At 55.4% G+C, this 23,842-nt stretch overlaps 9 protein-coding genes across 9 annotated transcripts; 4 read left to right on the top strand and 5 right to left on the bottom strand.

The window, feature by feature from the left end:
* Positions 1-1,070: 1,070 nt before the first annotated feature.
* BZA05DRAFT_415498 (uncharacterized protein) lies at positions 1,071-3,453 on the top strand (the record flags this gene model as incomplete). Its single annotated transcript, XM_051485312.1, has 4 exons — positions 1,071-1,402; positions 1,472-2,110; positions 2,160-2,659; positions 2,720-3,453. 4 exons carry the CDS (start codon positions 1,071-1,073, stop codon positions 3,451-3,453), a joined length of 2,205 nt encoding a protein of 734 aa, XP_051343884.1.
* A 2,269-nt stretch (positions 3,454-5,722) lies between these two features.
* BZA05DRAFT_347812 (P-loop containing nucleoside triphosphate hydrolase protein) lies at positions 5,723-7,208 on the bottom strand. Its single transcript, XM_051481219.1, has 2 exons — positions 6,464-7,208; positions 5,723-6,410 (listed from the first exon to the last, which is right to left on the bottom strand). The coding sequence occupies exons 1-2, from the start codon at positions 7,034-7,036 to the stop codon at positions 5,772-5,774; spliced, it is 1,212 nt and encodes a 403-aa protein (XP_051343883.1). The 5' UTR covers positions 7,037-7,208; the 3' UTR covers positions 5,723-5,771.
* Positions 7,209-8,277: 1,069 nt separating this feature from the next.
* BZA05DRAFT_386093 (glycosyl transferase) lies at positions 8,278-10,870 on the bottom strand. Its single transcript, XM_051482462.1, has 6 exons — positions 10,231-10,870; positions 10,107-10,121; positions 9,652-10,024; positions 9,223-9,593; positions 8,831-9,170; positions 8,278-8,778 (listed from the first exon to the last, which is right to left on the bottom strand). The coding sequence occupies exons 1-6, from the start codon at positions 10,505-10,507 to the stop codon at positions 8,673-8,675; spliced, it is 1,482 nt and encodes a 493-aa protein (XP_051343882.1). The 5' UTR covers positions 10,508-10,870; the 3' UTR covers positions 8,278-8,672.
* Positions 10,871-11,376: 506 nt separating this feature from the next.
* On the top strand, positions 11,377-13,473 carry BZA05DRAFT_386092 (uncharacterized protein). Its single transcript, XM_051482461.1, has 5 exons — positions 11,377-11,848; positions 11,918-12,688; positions 12,746-12,811; positions 12,865-13,131; positions 13,190-13,473. Exons 1-5 carry the CDS (start codon positions 11,642-11,644, stop codon positions 13,250-13,252), a joined length of 1,374 nt encoding a protein of 457 aa, XP_051343881.1. The 5' UTR covers positions 11,377-11,641; the 3' UTR covers positions 13,253-13,473.
* A 484-nt stretch (positions 13,474-13,957) lies between these two features.
* On the top strand, positions 13,958-16,809 carry BZA05DRAFT_367944 (adaptin N terminal region-domain-containing protein; the record flags this gene model as incomplete). The annotated part of the gene is made up of 9 exons (XM_051481575.1): positions 13,958-14,058; positions 14,127-14,211; positions 14,280-14,326; positions 14,393-14,450; positions 14,498-14,865; positions 14,922-15,133; positions 15,184-15,563; positions 15,616-15,804; positions 15,857-16,809. The coding sequence occupies 9 exons, from the start codon at positions 13,958-13,960 to the stop codon at positions 16,595-16,597; spliced, it is 2,181 nt and encodes a 726-aa protein (XP_051343880.1). The 3' UTR covers positions 16,598-16,809.
* BZA05DRAFT_386083 (bola protein) lies at positions 16,810-17,337 on the top strand. Its single transcript, XM_051482460.1, has 2 exons — positions 16,810-17,070; positions 17,136-17,337. Exons 1-2 carry the CDS (start codon positions 16,980-16,982, stop codon positions 17,327-17,329), a joined length of 285 nt encoding a protein of 94 aa, XP_051343879.1. The 5' UTR covers positions 16,810-16,979; the 3' UTR covers positions 17,330-17,337.
* Positions 17,338-17,900: 563 nt separating this feature from the next.
* On the bottom strand, positions 17,901-18,468 carry BZA05DRAFT_441410 (uncharacterized protein; the record flags this gene model as incomplete). The annotated part of the gene is made up of 2 exons (XM_051486659.1): positions 17,901-18,287; positions 18,349-18,468. 2 exons carry the CDS (start codon positions 18,466-18,468, stop codon positions 17,901-17,903), a joined length of 507 nt encoding a protein of 168 aa, XP_051343878.1.
* An 895-nt stretch (positions 18,469-19,363) lies between these two features.
* BZA05DRAFT_116506 (mitochondrial carrier domain-containing protein) lies at positions 19,364-21,012 on the bottom strand. Its single transcript, XM_051478638.1, has 5 exons — positions 20,684-21,012; positions 20,581-20,616; positions 20,335-20,467; positions 19,623-20,217; positions 19,364-19,560 (listed from the first exon to the last, which is right to left on the bottom strand). The coding sequence occupies exons 1-5, from the start codon at positions 20,789-20,791 to the stop codon at positions 19,494-19,496; spliced, it is 939 nt and encodes a 312-aa protein (XP_051343877.1). The 5' UTR covers positions 20,792-21,012; the 3' UTR covers positions 19,364-19,493.
* A 1,291-nt stretch (positions 21,013-22,303) lies between these two features.
* BZA05DRAFT_386075 (thioredoxin-like protein) lies at positions 22,304-23,290 on the bottom strand (the record flags this gene model as incomplete). The annotated part of the gene is made up of 4 exons (XM_051482459.1): positions 22,304-22,605; positions 22,689-22,792; positions 22,859-22,932; positions 23,022-23,290. 4 exons carry the CDS (start codon positions 23,288-23,290, stop codon positions 22,360-22,362), a joined length of 693 nt encoding a protein of 230 aa, XP_051343876.1. The 3' UTR covers positions 22,304-22,359.
* Positions 23,291-23,842: the final 552 nt, after the last annotated feature.

The raw sequence follows: 23,842 nt of genomic DNA, 5'->3' as shown, positions 1-23,842 counted from the left end.
GGTCCTGCGTAGTATGTATTCGGTCAAAATTACTCGGTCATTCAGAGGACACGGAGGGAGCTATACAGGGCTTCTTATTGTACCGTATACCTCCATCAACGTGGTTTGCTGTCTTCTGGGGAGATATAGAAGGTGGGTGTAACCTAGGTATCTGTAGAGGAGTGTAGAACTTCATGGCGAATCCACCACCGAGTCGTGTGAACAAAGCCAGCTCTTTTCAGCATCAAAAGGTTGCTAGTTGGTGGTCCTGCGTAATCGGTCACAAGTATTTCCACGCGAACAGGTCGCTGGTATTTACTCGGTCAAAATTACTCATACTTCCATCAATGTGGTTTCCCATATTCTGGGGGGATATAGAAGGTGGGTACATGTAGCCTCGGTATCTGTAGGGGAGTATCCATCACAAGATATGGTTCCGAGAATCTCTGGGAAACCAGGTGCACGGTTTTACCAGACCAGATCCGCTACCTACGGCATGATCGGTCCTCCCCGTTGTGGACACACACATCGGCGAAACTTTACTTTCGTTCTTCGCCATCCGTTTCGGATGAAAGCCATTCAATTCCTGTCAAACACGTTTCCATCAAAGCTAGCAAAACTAGCACGTGGGTGCGAGTCCCGATGGCGTTAGGTTGTGCGCGACGTGTGCCAAGGGGGGGTCTAACCGTTGGGTTGCATTCAACGCGCTTTCGCTTGCCTTCGTGGGCTGGCCATCGCAGTGTACGCGCCGTCACCGAGTCCTTCGCTTTCTTCTCTTGTCGTCTTCTCTCCCTCCCACCAACCGACGTAACAACGACAACACAGACTACACTTCTCGTTCACACCCCACAAAACCGTCCTCCACGTCCCACACTACACCTTCCTTTCCCCCCACCACCTCCCCACCTTTCTCCCTTCCTACCACTCTACCTCCCCACATCTCTACTTCCCCACCTCCCCCATCTACCATCCGAGAACCACGAAGACCCGACGCGTTGCACCAATTTCATTCGTCTTCGCTCGCAGCTACTCCAATGGCCAACGATACTCCCTCCACAATTCTCTCCCCCAGCTCCCAAACCTCAGTCAACATGAACCCGCCGGCCGTTCCCCCCGTCTCTACCAGTGAGCCCTCCAAGAAAAGGCGCAAGTCGGCCGCCGCCGCCGGCTCCGACAATAAATCCAAGAAGACGAAGACGAAGACCGCGAATGACGACGGCGATGCACCTGCGACTACAGGCCTGGGTACCGCGACTCCAAGCACGAGTACGAAGATAGTTGTGGCGATGCCTGTTACTCCCGCGACTGCTACAAGTCCCAAGGCTGGTTACTGTCATCACTGTCACAGGGGCACGGGTGTTATCGTGTGCACACTCATGAAGACCATCGGAAAGAAGACGAAGCGGTGCCGGATCGCATTCTGGTATATCCCTCCTCCCCCCCCCAATGTATCATCGCCACACACGTTGGACATTCGCTGACTGGTTCGCAGCGACAAGTGCCTTCGACGGAATTATGATAACAGCATCGAGGAGATTCACGGCGCTGGCAAACCTCACAACCTCACAACCCTCGGCCACGATGCTAGCGAGGCTTATCTCTTCCGCTGTCCGGTCTGCGAGAAGAAGTGCCAATGCTACCTCCACCGACCCCCGGAGGAGGCGGCTTCAGACTCGAACACGGCCGCCAAGAGCGCAGCCCATCTCGCTATGTTCGCGAAAGAGGCGGGTGTTGACCCCGCAGAAATAGAAGGCATGATGAATGATACGCCTACAAGGAACAGGGGGAAGGGGAAGGAGGTTGTCAAGGGGAAGGAGAAGGTAGTCGTCAGGCCAGAATCTGCCAAGAAAAAGACCGACAAGGGGAAGGAGAAGGCAATCCCCAAGTCGGAATCGGCCAAGAAGCCAAAGGCTGAGGCTGAGGCTAAGGCTAAGGCTGAGGCCAAAGGGCTGAAAAAGGCTCCGCTGAAGAAAGATAAGGCTAAAGAAGAGGCCCAGTCGAGCTCAACTCTCAAGCTCGTTACTATAAGTGGTCCAATGCCTCCGGCTGTCAAGAAGCCGAAACATGTCGAGGATCCCAATTTCGAGTTTCTGGCAATCTCGCATCCGCTCCCGGTGATTGCGCTTAGACTGTAAGTCAACCCTTGGTACTGTGTTTACTGCATGAGCTAATGTTCTCAGCCAAATCCGCGAGTTTTACTTGCGCTTCGAGAAGCACTCGAAGGTGTTAGTAAAGTACGCACGCCTCATCAACGATCCGAATAGCGACTGGACGGATTTGACGTACAAGAACTTGATCAACATGATGGTCAACGTCTTGCGTTATGACGAGAAGACCCCGGCGGAGAAGAAAATGGGGATCGATCCCACTATTTTGCACGAGTCTGCCCGTGCATTGACTACTCTGCCGGCCGATAGCCCAGAAATCTGGGCCATCACTAGGGCCCTAATCGAGGTGTGGCACGATGGCAGGCCCCTCAGGCGCGATAGCCCGGCTCCGTCGGCTCAGCCGGAAGAGGACGTTGACAGTGAAGACGACGAATTCCGACTTCGTCTAATCTGCAAGATGATCAACTTGGTGCTCAACACTCACACTTACCACGAGTGGGTGGATGCTGGTGCTTCTGTCGAGAAGAAGCACAGACAGGCCTGTGTCGACGAGGTCAAGAAGCTGAAGACAGGTAAGTTTCCCCCGGGACCACCTCATACCTCATGAACAAACAACGCTAACACGCCAACAGAATGGGAGGAGCAGCGGCAAGTTCTTCAGAAGGAGCGGCTCACGCTTCCCGCCGCACACAAGGCCGACTTCGAGGTCCGATACAATGCTGCGCAGAACGCCTCGAAGACCCTGATTCGCTCGGCCGAGATGAAGGAATGGGCGGCGAACCGCAAGACGGCTTCTCGCATCACACCACTTGGTATTGATACGCTTGGTAATCTGTACCACCTTTTTACGCAGCGGGACCCAATGGAGGAAGATTGGGGTTCCTGGGTCGTTGTCGAGAAAGGAAAGAATCTTCCTCACCCAACCGGCGTCCTCCCGCCTCCACCCAGCATCGCCAGTGACCCCGGCGCGGACCACGAGGAAGACCACGATGAAGACCAAGAAGAGCCCGAGGAATATGACGAAGAGGCTATTCGCGAGCGCGTGTGGTACGCTGTTAGTGAGCCTTGCGACATCCGCCAGCTCGCCGATTGGATCAAATACAAGGGCGACTCTGCAATCTACGAGCAAGCGACCCAGAACCACCCGCCTACTCCAGGCCCCAGCGTCCCCGTCTCCCCGAAAAACGCCACCCCTGCGAGGCAGTTCCTTTCCAGCGTCAATGTCTCGCCGACGAAGGGCGGTGCTCCTGCAAATGCTCCTGCTGTTCCTGCTGCTCCTGTCAAGAAGGAGGACTTCATGCCGCTTGTGGACAAGATTCGAAAGATTGCGGATTACTTCGAGTTAATGATGAATCCGGCAGTTTAGAAAGCGTACTACTACTGCTTCCGTACTACCTTTACACCATTGTCTTGTTTTGTTTTGTTGGTTGGTTGTCTGGGCTTTTTTTCTTGCTCTTTTCATAATTGTCACCATTACTACCCTACAGCGCTGAACTGCCTGCCTACATACCAACCTTACTACCATTACCATTTGTTGCTGTTTCTGTTTTCTGGTTCTGTTTTCTGGTTCTGTTTTCTACTAGAATTGTTTCGTTTCTTTCTTTCTGTTTCTTCTCTCGGGGTTGGGGAAGATGATGCGCAAGGGTGAATACAAAGCGTCTGTAAAATAGCATAAATTTCGTTTTCTTCTTTTCTCGTTCTTACTGCAACGAATTTCAGTTCTTTTTTCTTCTTTTTTTTCCGGAGTGATGTTGGGTTTTGCGGGGACGATGTGGATGATTGGGATGATGGCGAACATAGATTTACACACGCGGAATAACTACATACGGGCTACGGAATATGGGGGCTGCGGATACAATACCTGGGCACTTAGGTAGATACTCGTTTTTCTACATACAGACATATAGTAAGGCAGGCTGTGGTGCTTTACTCACGCACTCGGCTCAACTCATGGTCACTTGTACTATCTACGCGGTGATGTGTACGGTAATCGCCCAACTCCGCCGCTACAATCGGCCATTCTCAACGGGCCGGACTGTCCAAGCCAGACTCACACAAACACACACACACACACATGCCATCACTTGATCACTCATTCACTCGTTCATTGTTATTCGTGCGAATAATATGGCTCTTCAAATACCCAGTCGAACTGGAAACGGAGGGGAAAGTGCCGTTGTAACATAGTCTAGGTACATTAGGTAGATAGGTAGATACTTAGGTGGGCTGAATGCGAGTATCATCTATAGATACTTGTTTTTCTACGTACAGGATGGAAGGAAGGAAGGAAGGCTGTGGTACTCTTCTCTACTCGCGCACTCGGTTCATGGACACTTAAACCTACTACCTACTCTGTACCGTGCGGTAATCGTCCAGCTTCGTGGACATGGTAATCGGCCTTGTGAAGACACAGACGCACACACACCATCACTCGATCACTATTATTCGTGCGATTTAGTCTAGTAAGGCTACATGCGACAATAAATTGATGTTCTCTCTCTCTATACCGTACGATGATCGTCCAGCTTCGTCGACATAATCGGTCCATAATCGGCCTTGTGAACACACGCACACACGCGCCATCACTCGATCACTGTTCTTCGTGCGAATAAGGTACCTACTCGATATCATATGGTAATCGTCCAGCTTCGCAGACATGGTAATCGGCCTTGCGAAGACTCACACGCGCACGAATACACACGCTATCACTCGATCACTCGGTCACTCAGTCACTGGAGCATTGTGATTCGTGAGATTAAGATGGTTTGGGAGATTGAGATGGTTCGTACGTGCGATTAAGATGGTCCGGGCGATTAAGGGTTCCTGCGATTACCGGACGATGGTTGGGCGATTAAAATGGACTGTCCGAATACCCAGTTCAATAGGAAACAAAGGGGGGAAACGTGACATTATTCGGTTGAATGTGAGTAGAGTATCATAGAGTATCATCCAGCAAGAACAAGACGTATGTAGGTAGGTGCCCACTACCCAATCAAAAGGTTGTGAACAGCGAAATATCAAGCTGGTGGAGATGTCCTTCGGTGAACTTATCTACTCATCGCTGGGTCTACTGGTTCGGGCAATTAAGATGGACTCTCCAAATGCCTAATCGGATAGGAAATGGAGGGACAAGACGTACGCTGTTATGGTCTACATAGATTGGTGGAATGCGAGTATCATCCAGCGAGAATAAAACGTAGGTAGGTGCCCAATCAAAAGTTGTGAAACCACAAGCTGGTGGAGATGTCTTTCGGTGGACTTACTTGTCGCTGGATCTTTGGAGACGGCATTTAGTTCTGCTCTACGGAAATTCCGGTGATCATGGGGATGATGTACAATAGTGTGAATTGATACAATGTACTCATAAGCCATATACTTCTGTACCTCCTTCGTAGCTATCATACCTACTTCCTACCCCAAAGCCATACCTCAGTACTTCTTCAACAGCCCATTGCATACCCACAACACCCCCATAAACCTACCAAGTAAGTACATACTTCTACTCCATCTATAAAACCCAATCAACAGAGTACAATCCTAAAAAACCAAATGCTATGCTATGCATACAAACCAAACCAAAGCCGCATACAAATACAACACAAGTTCAACACCTTTCCTCGCCCCCCTCTCAAAAAAAAACTATTATACACCCCACCCCGCTCCACCCCCCGCAATCTCAACTCTCTAAACCCGCTCTCCATATTTCTCCGCCCACAGCTCAAACTTCCTCAGCCCCTCGGTACCTACACTCGGCCTAACAGCCTTCAAGCTCTCTTTGAAATCCGCCAGCCCAATCTCGGCAATCTCCTCCACCGGCACGCTGAGCAGCTTACTCCCCAATTTCCTGAGCGGTCCCATCGCGGCATCTTTCGCGAGCGCGGTGATATCGCTGCCGGAGAACCCCTCGGTCAGGTCTACGAGCGTGTCCATTTCCATCTCGCCAAGGCCGTGCCGTTGCCGGGCGAGCAGGTTCTGCATGTGTTTCCTGCGCGTGGCGGGCTCCGGGAGGGGGATGTACTGGCGGCGGGCGAAGCGGCGGCGCGCCGCCTCGTCGATTTCCCACGGGAGGTTTGTGGCGGCGAGGACAAGGACGCGGCTGGGGTCGCCGAGCGCGGTGGGTGTCGGGTCTTTGCTGCCCGCCGCGGCGCGCGCGAGGTCGCTCCATTGGATTAGGAACTCGGTTTTGATGCGGCGGGTCGCTTCGTTTTCGCCAGAGCTGCGCGACGATAGGAGCGAGTCGATCTCGTCGACGAAGATTATGCTCGGCGAGAGCTTTTTGGCGAGGGAGAAGAGCGCGCGGACGAGTTTTTCGCTTTCGCCGAGCTGTTGTTGCGAGGTCAGCGGGGGAAAAGAGAGTGCGGGAGAGAGGGACCGACATATTTGCTCGTGAGACTACTCGCCGAGATGCTGAAGAACGTACACTTGCTCTCCGTCGCGACGGCCCTAGCCAGCATCGTCTTGCCCGTTCCCGGAGGCCCAAAAAGTAACATCCCCTTTGCTGGTTCTCTCAATCCCGAAAACAGATCCGGCCTTAGGAACGGGTAGACCACCGCCTCCATCAACGCCGACTTCGCGCCCTCAAGCCCCGCCACATCGTCCCAGTGCACTTCATCGCCCTTCACCACAATCTCAGATGCCACCTGCCGCAGCGCCCCTGCGTCAGCCCGACCGCCGATCGATTTGATTGCAGCCTCGACGCGCGCATTCCATTCGCGATCCGAGGGGTCTTCGCCAGCATCATCCGTGGGCGTGTCGAGGGGTGAGTAGTCTTCTGAGAGGGAGGAGTCACTTTCGGCGGCGGAGGTATTCCGCGTCCTAGTAGTTGCAGTCCCATCGGTGTGAATCCTCCTCAGCCTCTCGGGTCTCTCCACCGGCACCTTCGGCCTCTCGAGTCTGTCCATGGGCACCTTCGGCGGCAACGGCGGCGGCAGAGCTCCATCCATCCCCATTCCATACCCCTCATCATCCTGATAGCTCCTGTTCCTCGGTAGTGGTTTCCTGCTCACAACAGGCACTCTATGTGGTGGTGGTGGTGGCGGTGGTGGCAACGGTATCTCCCCCTCATCGTCCCACGGCAACACCGGTCTCTGTCCCCTCCTTCCCGCTCCCCTCCTCTCGGGCAGCGGTGGTGGCGTCGGCATCGACTGCTCCCTCAGTTTCTCCCCATTCGGCAGCGGCGGTAGCGAACTCCGCGACCTCCCGCCAATCCTCTTCTCCGGCCTAGCCTTAACCCCAGGAAAGACCTCAGGCTCCGCACTCACCGCCCTCTCCAACGCGACCCTCTTCTCGCCCGCCGCCCTGATACTACTCCACGCCAGCGTCGCCGCCTGGGTAGCCGCCCTGGGGCCGCGCACATCCCTCAGCGTCTCCAGCGCCGAGGGGGAGGAATCTCTTCTCCGATCTTTCTTTCCCGACCTCAGGGTGGTGCGCAACTTCCGTTCCGGCTCGGGACTATCCCTCCTCGCGGCGGCCACGCCGGACACGCCGGACGACCTTTCCGGCAGCAACACCGTCGGCGCCATCGCGCCAACATCCACGCCGCCCGCCTCGCGCGCACTCAGCAGCAGCGCCCCCAGCATGCGCAGCTGGTCCTCCGCCTGCGCGCGCAGGCGCTTCAGCGACTCGAGGAGCTGGGCCTCTGCGTCGCTGCGGGGGCGGCGGTGGTGCGGGACGGCAGAAGGCGGCGGGAGCAGGGAGAGTACCCGCTGCCAGTGCTCTAGTGCGAGAGAGAACTGGCGCTGGGATTCGTAGTAGATCGCGGTGGAGGAGCTGAGGTACGCGGCGTCGAGGGATTTCTGCAGGCTTGTGGGCGTTGGGGATTTCATAGTGTGGTGCGTGCGAGGTCGAGGTTGTGAGCCGGGTGGCGGCGGGTGGGTGGGAAGGTTGAGGTGGTGGTGGTGATGATGTCAGTGGGCTTCGTCCTCGTCTATGCTAGTTGGCCGGGCTTGGAGAGCTTGTATGATGCATATGGTCGTCGTAGTGTTGCTCGCAGGTCCCGTCTAGTTGTAACTAGCAGAGAGAGAAGAGTAGTTGAAGAGAAGGGAAGGGAAATGGGGGGAAGATAGCTGTGCTTCGCCATCTCGGCGGAGGCGGCGGAATGTAGTTTAAGCCCATTGGCGGGGGACGATCAGATAGCGGGGATGATGAGATGGGCCGGGATGATCGTACGGCAAGGCACGGCGCACGCGTTCATCGCTCTATTTTTTGCCCCCCTGGCACTGTTCCTCTACGACGACACGCCGGCCGAGCGCTAGCGAAAGCGCTGCATCTCAAACACTCCCGGTTTTACGCTATGGCATGGTACGTACAATTATCGATATATCTAGCTAACCGCTGACTTCACGACGCTGAAGAATATCTTTGCACCACATGGTAGAGAATCATTCTACCTCGCAAGCGAATACAAGTCTAACTATCGTTGTCCTAAAGACGAAATCCGGCCAGCACAATACCTCCGCAGAAAAAGAAGAGAAAGAAAAAGAGAAAATAGAGATAAAGTTCATTCCGGCTTCCCTGGGCCGCTGCCACGATATTCGATATGGCTTTAAGCGCCCACCACTCCACCCCCGAATCAACGCCAATCTCCTATGAGCTCGCGGCGGCTGCTTCCTTCGCTTCCGTATCTTCCTTCTTCCTGGCCTGATCCGCAATCGACGTCAACTGCCCGACAAACGATTGGCCCCAGAACGCACTGAACAATCCTCATTAGCTATAACCCGAGCGAGAAGTCGGTGAGTTCATACCTTGTATATTTCGTAACGTAAGCATATAGCTTTTCATGGTTCGCCTTCCTGAGGTCCGCGGGGAGGGTGATAGCCTCGTGGATGGCATTGGCGAGCTCCTCAGTGTTCCACGGGTTGACGACGATGCTGCCGTTAAGACTCTGGGCTGCTCCAGTGAACTCGGAGAGGATCATCACTCCGTGTCGCTTCTGCTGCGTGGCGATGTACTCGTACGATACCAAGTTCATCCCGTCACGGGTAGAGCTGACGAGGCAGACATCGGAGACGGCGTAGAGGGCGATCAGTTCCTCGAAAGCAACGGATTTGTGCATGAAATGTATCGGCATGAACTCGACCGAGCCTATCATCGCCGTCAATATCAACGTTCTCGAGAATGGGACGACCGAACGTACCGAAGCTTCCGTTTATACGTCCAACCAGCTCGTTTACCACCTGCCTAAGATTCTGGTACTCCTCCACATCGCCACGACTCGGCACAGCGACCTGGACGAGCACAACTTTCCCGATCCACTCCGGGTGCTCATTCAAGAACACTTCGAGGGCGTGCAGCTTCTGCGGGACGCCCTTGATGTAGTCCAGACGGTCGACTCCGACGATGAGCTTGACGCCTTGGAACTTCTTCTCCAGCTGCGCGATTCGCTCTTGGACCGAGGGCTTTTGCAGTCCCTCGGCGAACTTCTCCGGGTCGATTCCGATTGGGAAGGCACCAACGGTGCGCAGCTTACCTTCGTATTCGACGCCGTTGGGGGTGGTCGTGAGGCCTCTGAATGAACCAGTGAGCATTCCTTTCCACCCAGCGCCTTGACGACGGGGGAACATACAATATCCTCGAGCAACAACTCAAGAAGTGTCTCGCATAGTCAAAGGTGTGAAATCCCAGGAGATCGCAATGCAGCACACCCCTCAAAATCTCCTCTCGCACTGGCAAAATCCTGTAAATTTCACTGCTAGGGAAGGGGGTGTGAAGGAAGAAGCCAATCTTGACGTTCTTGACTCGATCACCCAGCTCTTCCCTGAGCATGGCAGGCATGAGCATGAGGTGATAATCATGGACCCAGATCAGGTCGTTATCCTTGACGGATTTCGCGACCTCTCTGGCAAAGATCCTGTTTGCGTCGCGGTAGGCGACCCACGCACTCTCGTCAAAGCTGATCTCGCCCGGGTGGTAATGGAACAGCGGCCACAGGATTGAGTCTGCCGCACCACAGATGCTTGCATTAGCGCCCAAGCCCACTTATACATATGAGGTCATGACGTCGGGGTGATGTTTTCTTACTCGAAAAACCGTTATCTGCCCAGGGGTGACACTCGTTAGTCCAACCATGCCTCCAACCCCGCTCTCGGCGCGGGGCATGCGCAACATGCGCAACATCCGTTCGTATGAAGAGTAGAGTACTCACAATGCCTATCGGCCATCTCATCGGGCAACCATATGGGCACAGCGTTGTATTGCTCCTTAAGCTCCGCCTCGACCCTTCCGATGTCCTCCTCGGGCAGCTCCAGCCCTGGCCACCCGAACCAGCTGAAGGTGGTCGTCTTGGTCATTCCCGACAGGCCGCTGACGAGTCCGCCGGACGACATGCTGTAGTTGTAGTTGCCGCTGTCCTTCTTCTTGATGGTGATGGGCAGTCGGTTGCTGACCATGATCAGGTTGTGTTCTTGCTTTTTGGCCGCCATGGCTGCGGTAGGTAGGTGTGTTTAGACGGGGAGATGGAAGGGGGACCGTTCCGGCGGGGGTGGTGGCTGTGAGATCGGGACTTGGTGGAAGGTATTCGCTGGAGATGATGGAGCGAGTGATGAGTGCGGGGGACGGGGACCGCCGATCGAGAGTGAGACACGAAGCGGGTGATGGCTAATGGCGGTACAGATGGGGACGGGAGTGGAAGCGAGATAGTTTGATGTGTGAGCGGCGACAGTTCGCAAAGGGAGAAAGGGGAGTTTTTAAGACGGGAGAGAAGAACAGAAGGCTAGTTGAAGAGGGCAGAAGCAGTTGCTGGTGGAGGTGGGGGTGGGGGGAGGGTATCTCTAGATAAGGCGCAGACGAAGGGAAGACAAGAGGCAGAGGAGGGGAAGAAGAAGATCACTTGGGCACTGAGTGCCATTCGGAAAAGCCCCACTACGTCATCCTTGGTAACGGGAGGGAATAACCCAACGAAATGCCCCTCCATGCCAACACGCAATAGGCTGGAGAGGTAAACACTCTACGGACGATAGTAGATCGTCCATATCTTCTATATTCGCGCTCTGCTCGCCCGGACTGCGGGACAGATGCCCAGGATACTATGTATACATAGAGCCAGTCGGCAGAGGGGAACGCAGCTGCGTCCGTTTTACATATCAAACTCTGCACGAATGGAGATGTGCCTGGAAGATAGACCACACTGCAGGCTGAATGACAGCATGAAGAACCCATCTCGATATGAAGTCCTGTTCCGCTATCCACTCGCTGCGGAATCCGCTCCAAGTACAGATGGAGCCGTATACCTATACTATACCCAGCCACCAGTCCGCGCGGACCTGATCGCTGCTACTATGATAGAGTAAATCTCCGTATGGGGCAGGCAGTTGAGCCAAAATCGCCGCGTCGAGTATGTAAAAACCGCCAGAGTCAATTTTCAGCCCTTTTGTGATCTCAAACACGCCGGACCCAAGACCCGCCCAATGCAAACAACCCTGGACCGCTAGCTCGGCCCTTCCGTCTTCACATCAACCACACCACACCACCCCAACCACCACTGCCACCCTCCACCTCCACCTCCACCACAACACGCGCGCCAAGTCACCTCGATACTTACCCCTTCACACTATACGATGAATGATCGCGACGAGTCCCGCGACGCCCAGATCGCCGGCGCCCTGCGCAAGGCTGTAGCCGACGCATTCCGTAAAGACCCTGAATCGGTAACGCTGCGGACGGTCCGCAATGAGGTCGCCGAGGAATTGAAACTTGGAGAAGGCTTCTTTAAATCGGACCCGTACTGGAAGGATAAGTCGAAGGAGATTGTCCTGCAGGAGGGGGTATGTAGTGTGGCATCGATTGAGAGCGGGTTCACGCGTTTTGTGCGCTGACGCGTCCGCGTGTCGTAGGATATTCAAAATGCCAACATGGAGGCTCCTCCGCCGAAGACGTCGCCCGAAAAGAAGAAACGCGTCGCAAAGGCCCCCGCGGCGAAGAAGGCTACGGCAAAGAAGGTTACGGCGAAGAAGCCTGCGCCGAAGAAGGAGGATATCTCGGAGCCCGAGCCAGACGTGGGCGGTGCCGAGGACGAGGACGAGGACGAAGAGGACATCGCGCCGAAACCGCGCAAACGAGGCCGACCCACCAAGACTGCTGCAGAGAAGAAGCCGGTCGCTAAGTCGAGGGCAAGGGTGAAGAAGGTGGTAAAGGGGGAGGACGAGGAAAAGGAGGAGGAGAAGGAGAAGGAAGTAGAGGTGACGGAGAGACACTCGACGCCGAATGTGGAACCAAAGGATGAAGATGACGACAGCGTGCTGTCAGACCTGCCCGACGACTTCCTCGACGAGCCGGAACCACCGAAGAAGAAGCTCAAGAAAAGCATCGTGCAGAGTCCATCGAGCAAGGCGACCAAGGCGAGCCCGAAGGCTGCAAAGGCTGCGAAAGCGGAAATAGTCGACAGTGAGAACGAGGAGGCATCTGCATTGAAGGCGGAGCAGAATGGGGAATCCGCAGGAGGGGAGTCCGGGGACGAGAGTGAGATGTCGGTTGTGCTAGATGAGACGCCAAAGAAGAAAGCTCGTGGCCGTAAAGCTGTTGCCGCTAGTGGTGACACAAAGAAGAAAGGAAAGGCTGCGGCTGCGAAGCCCAAAAAGGCCACTAAGGCTAAGGCGAAGGCTTCGGTATGTCGTCCTCGTCGTCGCATCGATCAACCGTAGCATGGGGCTAACATACGACAGGGCAAGGAATCCTCTCCCGACGAGGAACAGATCAAGACATTGCAAGGCTGGCTCGTCAAGTGTGGTGTATGTGCCCCGCTATCACGCACTGACCTTCAAAAGTTGCTGACAATCCCCAGATCCGCAAGATGTGGTCCCGAGAACTAGCAAAATGCGACACACCCAAGGAGAAGATCCAGCACCTGAGGCAGATGTTATCAGACGCAGGAATGTCGGGCCACTACTCCCTCGCGAAAGCGACCAAGATCAAGGCGAGACGCGAACTGGAGGACGAGGTTGCCGGAGTTCAAGCGGGCGTCTCAGATTGGAACAATACCAACGACGGCATGGTTACCACCCGGTCCGGAAGAACCTCCATCAGCTCTCCGAGTACTGGGCGAAGACTGGTGAGTTATCCTCCTGACTGCTGAGTTACATGTGGACACTGGATCTGACAAACAACAGGTACAGCGATCGCGCGGATTGGAGGGTCTCGAATTTCTGGATGGTCAGAGCGACTCCGACTGATTACCACCGCCGACACCTCGCTGTACACCTTTAATATACCCCTCGGGCGCTCCCCCCACTTTCTATCCTACCTACCACCCTCTTGTACGATACCTCTGCATGGTTTGCTTTAGGTCTGTCATTTTGCTTGCCGGGTCACTGAGGAGATGTGAATGTTAATATTTCCATCACCGAATAATGGGATAATAGAGCTATTACTCTCTCTGCTTTCCCGTCACTTTAGCTGCCGACTCTTTCCCAAATGCTGCGCGACGAAACTATATGCGGCGATTGAAGTGGCAAACAGCAGTAGATTGTAGAACTGTAGATGTCCGTTAGCTGAGTGTCGATATACCAACAAGGAAGGTGGGGCTCTCTCACAGCTGTCCGGCTGTACGTCCTCTCCTCCTCCTCCGTCCTCGAGGCGGCAAAGAGGTTTCGTAGGTTGGGGATTTCAAACTTCGCCTTTGGCCACGTCAGATTGTACTCCAGCTGTAGAGAGCGAGAGACGAGAGAGATCGAGACATACCATTTCCACTTCCTCGCGATGGTTCAGCGTTCGCGTGCAGAGTAACTTACCTGCAAGTCGTCGGGTATGTATGTGTGAAAGTAAGGTACTGCCAAGCCAGCCAACTGCACCTGGCAACCACAGCTCCAGGCTCTCTCGCTCACCAGCACCCTCACCACCACCACGTCAACCAACCGCCAAAAACGTCGACAAACACAATGGCCGCCAACAGAATACGCAGCATGTTCCCCACCGCGCCGCGGAAGGGCGAAACCTTCGAGCTACGGAACGGGCTGAACTCGCAGTATTCACACGAGAGGTAGGTGGGGGGATCGATCTCGGGGGTGCGCGTGGATGGAGCTGATGTGGTTGTGGTGGGGTGCGCAGGAAAGAAGCCATTCGGAGTACTATCGCGTCCATGACGCTGGGGAAGGACGTATCCGCCCTGTTTCCGGATATCATCAAGAATATGGTATAGCTACCTTGGTGATGGTGCTGGGGAGGGAGCCGCTGGCTGATGCTCTGTGGTGGCGGCGGTAGGCAACGAGTGATCTGGACCAGAAGAAGTTGGTGTATCTATACCTCATGTGAGAAACTCCATTGCTGCCGTCGGGGTTGGTTGGTGTGTGTGTGCTGATACGGGGTGGATATAGGAACTATGCAAAGACCCACCCCGACCTATGTATCCTCGCCGTCAACACCTTCGTTCAGGTACGTCCATCCCACATTCGGCAGTCGCCTCGTACTGACCTCCACAGGACTCGGAAGATCCCAACCCGCTCATCCGTGCGCTGGCGATCCGAACCATGGGCTGCATCCGCGTCGACAAGATCGTGGACTACATGGAGGAGCCGCTGCGGAAGACACTGCGCGATGAGTCACCGTATGTCCGGAAGACGGCGGCGATCTGTGTAGCGAAGTTTTTCGATCTGAACCCGAAGGTGTGCATCGAGAACGGGTTCCTAGAAATCCTCCAGGAGATGATCGGTGACTCAAATCCGATGGTCGTGGCGAATTCGGTGCAGGCGTTGTCGGAGATTGGAGAGAGTGATCCCGACACTAATGCTCTCACTGTTACGCCGGCGACGCTAAAGAAGCTGTTGATGGCGCTGAATGAGTGTACTGAGTGGGTCTCTGCATGTTGTTGCGGCTGGCTGGTGATGAAGGGCTGATGGCGAACAGGTGGGGGCGAGTCACGATTCTTACTACACTCTCGGACTACAGAACGGAGGACGTGAAAGAGAGGGAGCACATCTGCGAGCGAGTGGTACCCCAGTTCCAGCACGTAAACCCTAGTGTGGTTTTGGCAGCCGTGAAGGTGGTGTTCTTGCACATGCAGGGCATCGGACCGGACATGATGAAGCAGTATCTACGAAAGATGGCGCCGCCGCTAGGTCTGTCCCCAGCCGTCTCGGAGATGGTGCGCGATGCTCATCTACTATAGTGACACTCATATCTTCTCAGCCAGAGGTGCAGTACGTGGCCCTGCGGAACATAAACCTCCTTCTTCAGGCGCAGCCCGACATCCTGACAAAAGAGATCCGCGTCTTCTTCTGTAAATACAACGACCCGCCATACGTCAAGCTCGAGAAGCTGGACATCATGATCCGGATAGCGAACGAGAAGAACATCGACCAGCTCCTGATGGAGCTCAAGGAGTATGCACTGGAGGTTGATATGGACTTTGTCAAGCGCGCAGTCAAGGCTATTGGGCAGTGCGCTATCAAGATTGATTCTGCTGCGGAACGATGTGTTACCGTGCTGTTGGATCTTATCAATACCAAGGTTAACTACGTGGTGCAGGAGGCCATTGTAGTGGTTAAGGTAGGTTTTATAAGCTGTTTTCTACGATGCACAGGAGGCTGATGGTTGGTAGGACATCTTCAGGAAGTACCCAGGATACGAGGGAATCATTCCGAAGCTGTGCCAGAACATCGACGAGATTGACGAACCCAACGCACGAGGCGCGCTGATCTGGATTGTGGGAGAGTATGCAGAGAAGATCAACGACGCAGGCGAGATTTTGGGGTCTTTCGTAGAGAGTTTCCAGGATGAATCCACCCAGGTATATTGGCCGTCTTGACGATTGTTTTACAGCTATTAATAGTTGACTGCAGGTCCAACTTCAAATCATCACTGCGGTCGTCAAACTCTTCCTCAAGACATCGCAAACCCCCGCCAAACGCGACGAGGCACAGCAACTTCTGCAGACTGTTCTCAAGAACGCCACATCGGAATGCGACAACCCCGACATCCGCGACCGCGCATACATCTACTGGCGACTTCTCTCCATCAACCCGGACAACGAAATCGCGCGGGAAGTAGTCCTGGCGGACAAGCCCGCCATCACCTCGACCATCCAAAACCTTCCGCAGGGGCTCCTCGAGCAGCTTCTCGCGGAGCTTTCCACTCTGGCCAGCGTATACCACAAGCCTCCATCGGCATTCATGGAAGCGCGCCGAGGCAAGGGGCTCGGAATCCTCATGAAGCGCGCCATCGAGGAGCAACGCGAGAACGCCGCGGAAAATCCCATCACCGCCGCCACCGGCCAGAAGAACAATATCGAGAACTTGCTGGATATCGACTTTGACGGCGCGTCGCCTGCGACGCCATCGGCCGCTACGCCGCCGCCGCCAGGTGGCCTCGCGGATCTGATGGGCTCCCCTGAGGTGCAGAGTCCGGTTGTGGGCGGTGGTAGTAATATGGATGATCTCTTTGGTCTCGGGATGGGTGGGGGTGGAGGAGGAGGCGCTGGACTGTCGAACGGATTCGAGGGCTTGGATATCGGCGGGACAGCCTCGCCATCACAACAGCTGGGGAGTAAGAAGACCAATCAGGATATCTTGGGCCTCTTTTAGTCGGATGGATGGATGAGAGCGTTGCTTGCCTGCTTGCTTTGCTTACTTGTCTACTGTATTTCCCGAGTTTGCGATTACGTGCGATACATACATGCGAATATGGGTGTAATTGAGAATAGATTGGTGTCTGTCTGCATCACGGGCGTCGGACTCTGCCCAGGCCCGCGCTAGAGGGACACTATACCCCACTACTAGTTAGCCCCGCTAGTTAATCACGTCACCGCCCCCCACCCCCCGATCCTCGAACGTTAACTCAGCCTTACCACCACCACCACACCACGACCTGCTCTCGACAGTGCACACACCCGCATAATCGCCACATCAGATAACCACCATCAGCACTCTTCTTCCACGTTCCGCACCCTTCCGTCCACAATCCACAATGACCACCGCCGGCCTCACCCTGTCCGACCTCGAATCCGCAATCCGCACCAAGCTCGACGCAAGCCACATCGAAGTCGTCGACGTCTCTGGTCTTTCCCATCCCCTCCCCCGTCGCCGGGAATCCATGTGCTGACGCGATGCGATGGCGAAAAAGGCGGCTGCGGCCAAATGTTCGAGGCGGTGATAGTTTCGGACCATTTCCTGGGGAAGACACGCCTGATGCGCCATCGCATCGCGAATACGGCGCTCAAGGAGGAGATTGCCACCGTGCACGCGTGGAGTCAGAAGTTGTACACGGGGGCGGAGTGGGAGAAGGAGGTGGAGAAGGTGAAGGCTACTCAAGAGTAGGGGAGGGGGGGTGGGAAGGGGGGTGGGGTGGGAATACTGGGGAATGGTGGGTGGTGGGGGTGGGTTTGGAGCATACGCTCGAGCAACTACTTCCTGCTATATAGAGAGCGGGTGTATACCAATCGAATCGTCGAAGTCAAGCGGCTCATGTTCGGCGGAGTCAAGCGTTCCGCCGCCGTCATCACTATTACCTATATTACCCATTTCCCGCAGCTGAACACCGTCGGTTGGAGCGATGTCCATTATCTACCCCCGTTAATCCCGACCAGCTCGATTGTGATATACGGTACCAGATGCCCCACTCCCGTTCCCCAAGCCCAGGGAGTAGGTATCCCACCCGGTACCGCCGCCTAGACACTCAGATTCCGGGCATGCCACCCTGATGTCTAGTGCTAGCCACCGGTTATCCGTCCATAGGCCGATGTACTCGTCTTTGCCTTGAATTTGTATCCCAATGATCGACATGACCGAGTGCCACCCAGTGACGCTATCACATCCGCCCGCAACAGAAGTGCCTTGACCCAGTATCCATTGAATATTGTACACCAGCCCCATCCATCCAACCATTCATTTATTTCTGCGCCACCGGCACCTTCTGCTTGCCCGCCATGCCCTTCTGCTTGCCCGCCACGTCCTTCACCGCGCCCTCCACCTTCACCGCGCCCTTCACCTTCCCCGCGTCCTTCACCTTCGCCGCGGCCTCCGCAAGCTCCGCCCTGGCGGCCCTCCTCTCGACCCTCTTACTCTCCTGCTTCATCATCTCCCTGCGCTTAACCCATCCATCTACGCCCTCGGGCAGCTTTCGCTCCTCGCCCGTGCGCACAGCCGACACGAACGCGTCCACCACGTGGCGCTTGCTCTTGCTCGTGCGCAGGCCGCTGGCGATCGTGACGATGTCCCCCGGTACGCACGCGAGCGCGTGGTCGTCGCAAAGGTAGGAGGTATGGCGTGTGTAGTTCTACTCGTGCGTGTTAGTGGGTGGGGTGGGGGGAGGAGGGGCAGGGGGAGGAAGGACACACCTTCCGCAGGTGCGCGTTCCACACTTGTTTTGCGACGCGGACTTTGACGGTCGACATGCACTTATGGGCGGCGGTGACGACGCCCATGGCCGTGGAGATGGCTTGTGCCGGTTTTGACATTGCGGCGCCGGATGTGCTGGTGGTGGGGGGTGTACAACGGGAAAGCTCGAGTTCGGAGGTCGGGGCCGGAGGAGGGAGATACAATTTTCGGTCGGTTGCGGGAGGCGCGCGTGGGTGTGTGGTGTGGATGGATGGGTGGGTGGCCGGCCGTGCGGGGGCCGGGTAAGTACACTCAACCCCGCTATGAGGGGCGCACAGGGAGGGAGCGAGGGTCACGGTTTCTGGCTCGGGTTGGATGGGTCGTGAGTGGACTTTGAGGCCAGACATAAGGCGGTGATTGAAATCGTGAAGATTCTTCCGTCCGTCCCGCGGTCTACATGATTATCCCACCGTCCCACCGTCCCACCGTCCTACCGTCAGCCACCCATTGTGCCTGCCCCTGCCAAATCTATATACCTCTAAGACACCACCACTCCCCTCGTCCGTCCAAAAGGAACCTCTCCCACTCCGACTCATGAATCATGACCGCCCCCTCCCCCTCCCCGACACCAGACAGAACACATCACGCCCGCAAAGGAAACTTCAAGTATCTATAACCGCCCGTATTCCCCTTATTCCCCGTATTCGCCACGCCCACGCCCCGCTAAGCCGAACGAAAAACAAAACCGCAGTAAAAAACGAGGAAAAGAGGAAAAGAGGGAAAAACGCAGACCCAGACCCCCCTGAAAACCCCGAATTGCGATAGTAGTAGACAAAGATGAAACCAAGCAGGTAGTAATATAGGTAGGGAAGAGAGACAATGATGATGGGCTTTTGTACACACATGCAAGGAAAATGGAACTTTTTGCTTGAACAAGAGAGGACAGGACTGAAGAAAGAAAGAAAGCCAATCCCCCCACCCCTCGGCCCAACTAGTAAAAACACACAAACAGACAAAACCAAAGCCTCCCATAACAGATACCAATTCTCGTCGCAGGAACCAAGGGAGAAGAAAGGTACGCTTGTAATGATGCTGATCTAGAAAGCTGAAGTTGTAGTAAGTGCTCACAGGGGAAAGGTGGTTAGCAATGGTATCGTATCGTCATCTAGGAGGCTCTGGAAGACTCCGCGCTGTTCCGTATCAGGTAGAACTTCGCCATCTCGTAGGCAGTCCTGTATTCACAATGAGCATTTCCCCACGTCACTCGTCACCCGGGGAGAAACAAAAAACTCACCAGCAGATCGCAGTGGACGGCATAGTAGTGACGATGCGAGGCTGAAGTCCCCTCATGAAGCCACGCATCCCCTCGCGTTCATGGATGATTTTGGCGGCGTCAAAGAGTCCTTTACAGTTCCGGATGCGCTCGTCCCTAGCAGTCCCGCGGGTCTGCAGGAGGGTCTTGATGACATCCAAGGGAGTCGTGACGGATGCAGCGACAGCGCCAGCGAGTCCTCCGGAAAGACAGTGAGACATGGGATCGTATCCCCTGCGGGGGTTGAAGAACTTGCTGAGGGAGTCATATGCCGCAAATTGTATCGCGGTGAATGGGATGGTCATAGCAAGCGTTGTCGGATACGAAATGTAAAAGGCTTTCAGTCCCTCGAGGCGGTACACCGTCTTGGCACAATCACCGATAGACTTGTATGTAGATCCGTGGACCTGCATCCGCTGCTTCACGACGTCGAACGGATTCATGAGGGCATCGCTCGCGGTAGTAGCGCAAGCGCCGGCAAAACCAGCGACGAAGGGGTGATGCTCATTTCCGATGTTGCCTCCCAAGTTATGCTTGACGCTCTCGTAAGTAGCGAAGTAGATTGCGTGGGCGGGACCTGCGGCAGAAACATTAGATTAGTCGATCCATCTGATAAAGCGGGAGTCTCTAATCGCCGATCTTGAGGCGGGGGCGGGGACGAGGGACGGGGAAGCAGGGAAGCATCAAGACTTACCCGCACCGACCGCAACACTTGCGATGCCGCGCCACAACGATCTCACTCCCTCGGTCGCCGAGATCTTTCCCGCAGCGTGGGCGATGCCGTTGTACATCGCGCTCGGTGACGGGTTCATGATTTGCATCCTGGTCTGCACACAAACGATGTCAACCATCCATCACGAACTCACAACTCACAACCCACCACACACTCAATCCACAACTCCGACTCGATTGAGCGCCAGGGAAGAACGGAAGCACATACCTTGATAGCGTCAATCGGGTACATAACCGTATGTTCCTACTCACAGCGTCAGCCAACAACACCGACAACAACATCCAAGTGCGCCGAGCTGCATGCCGCATACCATGATGCCCGCGAAGGCTCCAGCCAACAGGTTCGACACGAGACTGCCTCCTCCGAGACTCTCGTAGTCGATTTCGTCCAACTCAACCGCTGGTATGTGTTCCGGCATTCTGGGGAAGCCCGGGATCTGGGGTGACGCCGTGGTTGTTTCTTGAGTACCGCCAAGTGGGCGGTGTGTGTACGTTTGTTTGGGAGGAAGCCGGAAGCTTCGGTCGCTGTCGGTCGCTTGTCGTGGGGGGGCGGGGAATTGGGTGCGACACCGGAGGTATGGCTATCTCTGGTGTTGCGGGGGAGGAATGGGGGGAGAGGAGTGCAGAGTGAAAGAAGCGGAGAGAGGAGGGAGGGGACGGAGGGGACACAGAGGGGAAGGGTGGGAAGGGCGGCCGAGAAAGAAGGGCGGGCTAGAAGGAAGGGCGGGCTAGAAGGAAGGGCGGGCAAGAACGAGGCGGGGTGACTTGTCGTATTGCGAGGCTCTTTGTGTCTCGACGGATCAAAGATTTCTCGTCGACAACAGCGCAGGAGAACACGGCGGAAGAAGTGTTGAAGCGTACGTTACAGGACGGCGGCGGTGGCTAGAAGACGTCGGTATGCGCACATGTGAGCAATGGTCTCGGCAGCATTCTTAAGTAGATGATTAGGAACAGCAATACTAACGAGTGGGTACGGGGCCGGGAGCCACAAGGCAGGTTGATGAGCTGTCGGGGAGGGGAACAAGTGGTGATTGATGAGGATGGGGAGTCCAGCCAAAAAGTCCAATGCCCGGTGGTTTTGCAGCAACAAATCCCGGTCCCGCGTATTTGAAGAGACCGTCGATGGTGACGGAGTTAGTGTTTGCTTGTGGGTGCAGGGGTGGGGAAGGTAGGGGACGGACAATCGAACCAGCCTCCGTGCGGCCATGGGGGCAGTGTGTTACGTGACGATGGTTGGACGTGGAAATGTCCATTCGAGAGCGGTCGAATTGAGTCCGAGTGGACGAGATTCCCACGGTGATCTTCCCCGAAACTCAGAAACATTACAAAAGGTTACCATTTACGAGGCTTCACGGCCATTTATCACATCGCCACAGCCAACCCACGACTGCCCTTCGCGATCGTGATCTATGTAGATATGCTGGGAGCCTAGGGAATCGTGGGCCTGGAAATCTGCACAGGTGGACCCGGACTACCTGGATCATCACGGTGGTGGCTCACATCAGATCGGAGGTAACGAACTCCTCTCTCTCGACCTTCTCCGCGGCTGGGAGGTCAGCTATCTCCGGGCCAGGAGTGAGGAAAGTATTGCAAGTCCGCGGCGGTCGAACTTTTCTGGCAGAGGGGGTGGGTGGTGGGGGTGGGCATCTGATTCTTGAGATAATCATTTTCCCGGCAATTTTTATCAGATGGGCCGAGGGTTGACAGTTGGGCCTGGGGAGGGGACTGCATAAAGTGTGGCGCCAACTCTAATAGTTTAAGCCCCAAGCCAGCCCCCAAGATATTGAGGGGGGAGGGGGGGCGGGGGCATGGCGGGGGTGGGGGTAGTGGCCACACGGGTGTCCGGGGCGAGTTGATTGATAGGTATGCGGAGTATGCAGAGTATCTTGCACCAACGGAAGGAGAGGATAAGGAAGAAACATCTCAGCTTTGGCCGAGTGAAATTGAATTTGCTCGCCTTGGGTCAGAATCCTCCACAGAGAGTCGCTCAAGCGATAGCAGCGAGAACCTTCTCCGCCGCGCTCACATCGACTCCCGTATTGTCCGGCTCGGGGAATACCTTCTTGACCGTGCCGTTCTCCACGTACATTGCGTACCTCTTGGACCTCTTGTTTCCGAAGATCTTCTCGCTGTCGAATTCCATCCCGAGAGCGGCGGTGAGCGAGCCGTCGGAGTCGGCAAGGAATCGGAATTCGCCCGGAGTGGAGTCCTTGACGAGGGTGTCCTTCCACGCCTGTGCCATCATGCGGTCAGCACTCTACATACGACGTGCTAGACGGAGAGGAAGGAAGGGAAAGGAAGGGAGAGGAGAGGAACCTTCATCACGAACGGGTCGTTGACGGAAACGACGTAGGTCGGCACGCCGGATTTCGCGCTGACATAGCCGGGAATGTGGGTGGCCGAGCAAGCAGGGGAGAACGCTACGGATGCGAGTTCAGCAAATCGAACCGATTATCACGTCGAGATTATTGGAGCTCGGGCTATACCAGCGGGAACGCCAATGACGAGAGCCTTGCCGTGCTTGTTCAGTAGCTGTGCGAGGGACACCTTGTTTCCAGGGCTTCAATCGTCAATTCCAAATGTCAGTCGAGTTGCGTTGCGTGCACGACGGGTGGCAGACAGCGTCCGGGGTTGCGAGCGGGTACGTGCCTGTCCTCCATCAGCTCGACGTCGGGAAACGCGTCGCCGGCTTTGACAGAGAGGATGCTGGAGCGGTGGAACGAGCGCTTGGCATTGGCGGTGATGGCCGTACGGAGGAGGGGCGAGATACGGTGTAACATTGTGATGGGTGGTGGTGGTGGTGATGGAGGTGGTGGAGGAGGTGGTGGTGGTTGTGGACGGTGTCTTTTTTGCCTGCTTGTGGTGTTAGTTACGGCTGAGTAGGAATTTGTGGTACATCGGAAAAGGCTCATGGCCATGCTACCACTGCTCTATCATAGTAGGTACTCGGGATATATCAACCGTAACAAGTTCCATTCCTTCCATTCTTTCCCTTCCCTCCCCTCCCCTCCCGCTCCCCCTCCCCTCCAATTCCCCACACGCATGACATCAACGGTGTGATGGTGGTGGTGGAGAGATGTCGCGGATGGCCGCTGGCATAACGTATGACCCAATGACAGCGTTAATCGATCAGGTTGCTACCGTTACGGTACTATACAGTAGAAAGAATTGAACGGAAGAGGCTGCAAATGGCACCGGTTCCTTCCCGTTGAGCTCTCGAGGTTTGCGAGAGTATACCTATTCGGACATATATTCGGATACCCACTCTAGCTGGTGCAGAGGCAGAATCACATCGAGTAATTATTATTCTGATGGATATCCGCCAGCCGTGTTGACGTTGTACACACGCAAGTCCACCACCGCTGCTGGTTGATGGTGTATCGTAGGTACCGTGGGGTCAGTACCAGGTACCTACTTTTTATGTATGGAGATAAGATGATTGGATAGGTATCTCCGTCCCCGTCCCCGTC

This window comes from Tricharina praecox, assembly GCF_024521635.1.
Source record: "Tricharina praecox strain CBS 144465 chromosome Unknown BZA05scaffold_2, whole genome shotgun sequence".
Taxonomy (NCBI): domain Eukaryota; kingdom Fungi; phylum Ascomycota; class Pezizomycetes; order Pezizales; family Pyronemataceae; genus Tricharina; species Tricharina praecox.
This window is presented reverse-complemented; position numbering and strand designations above follow the sequence as displayed.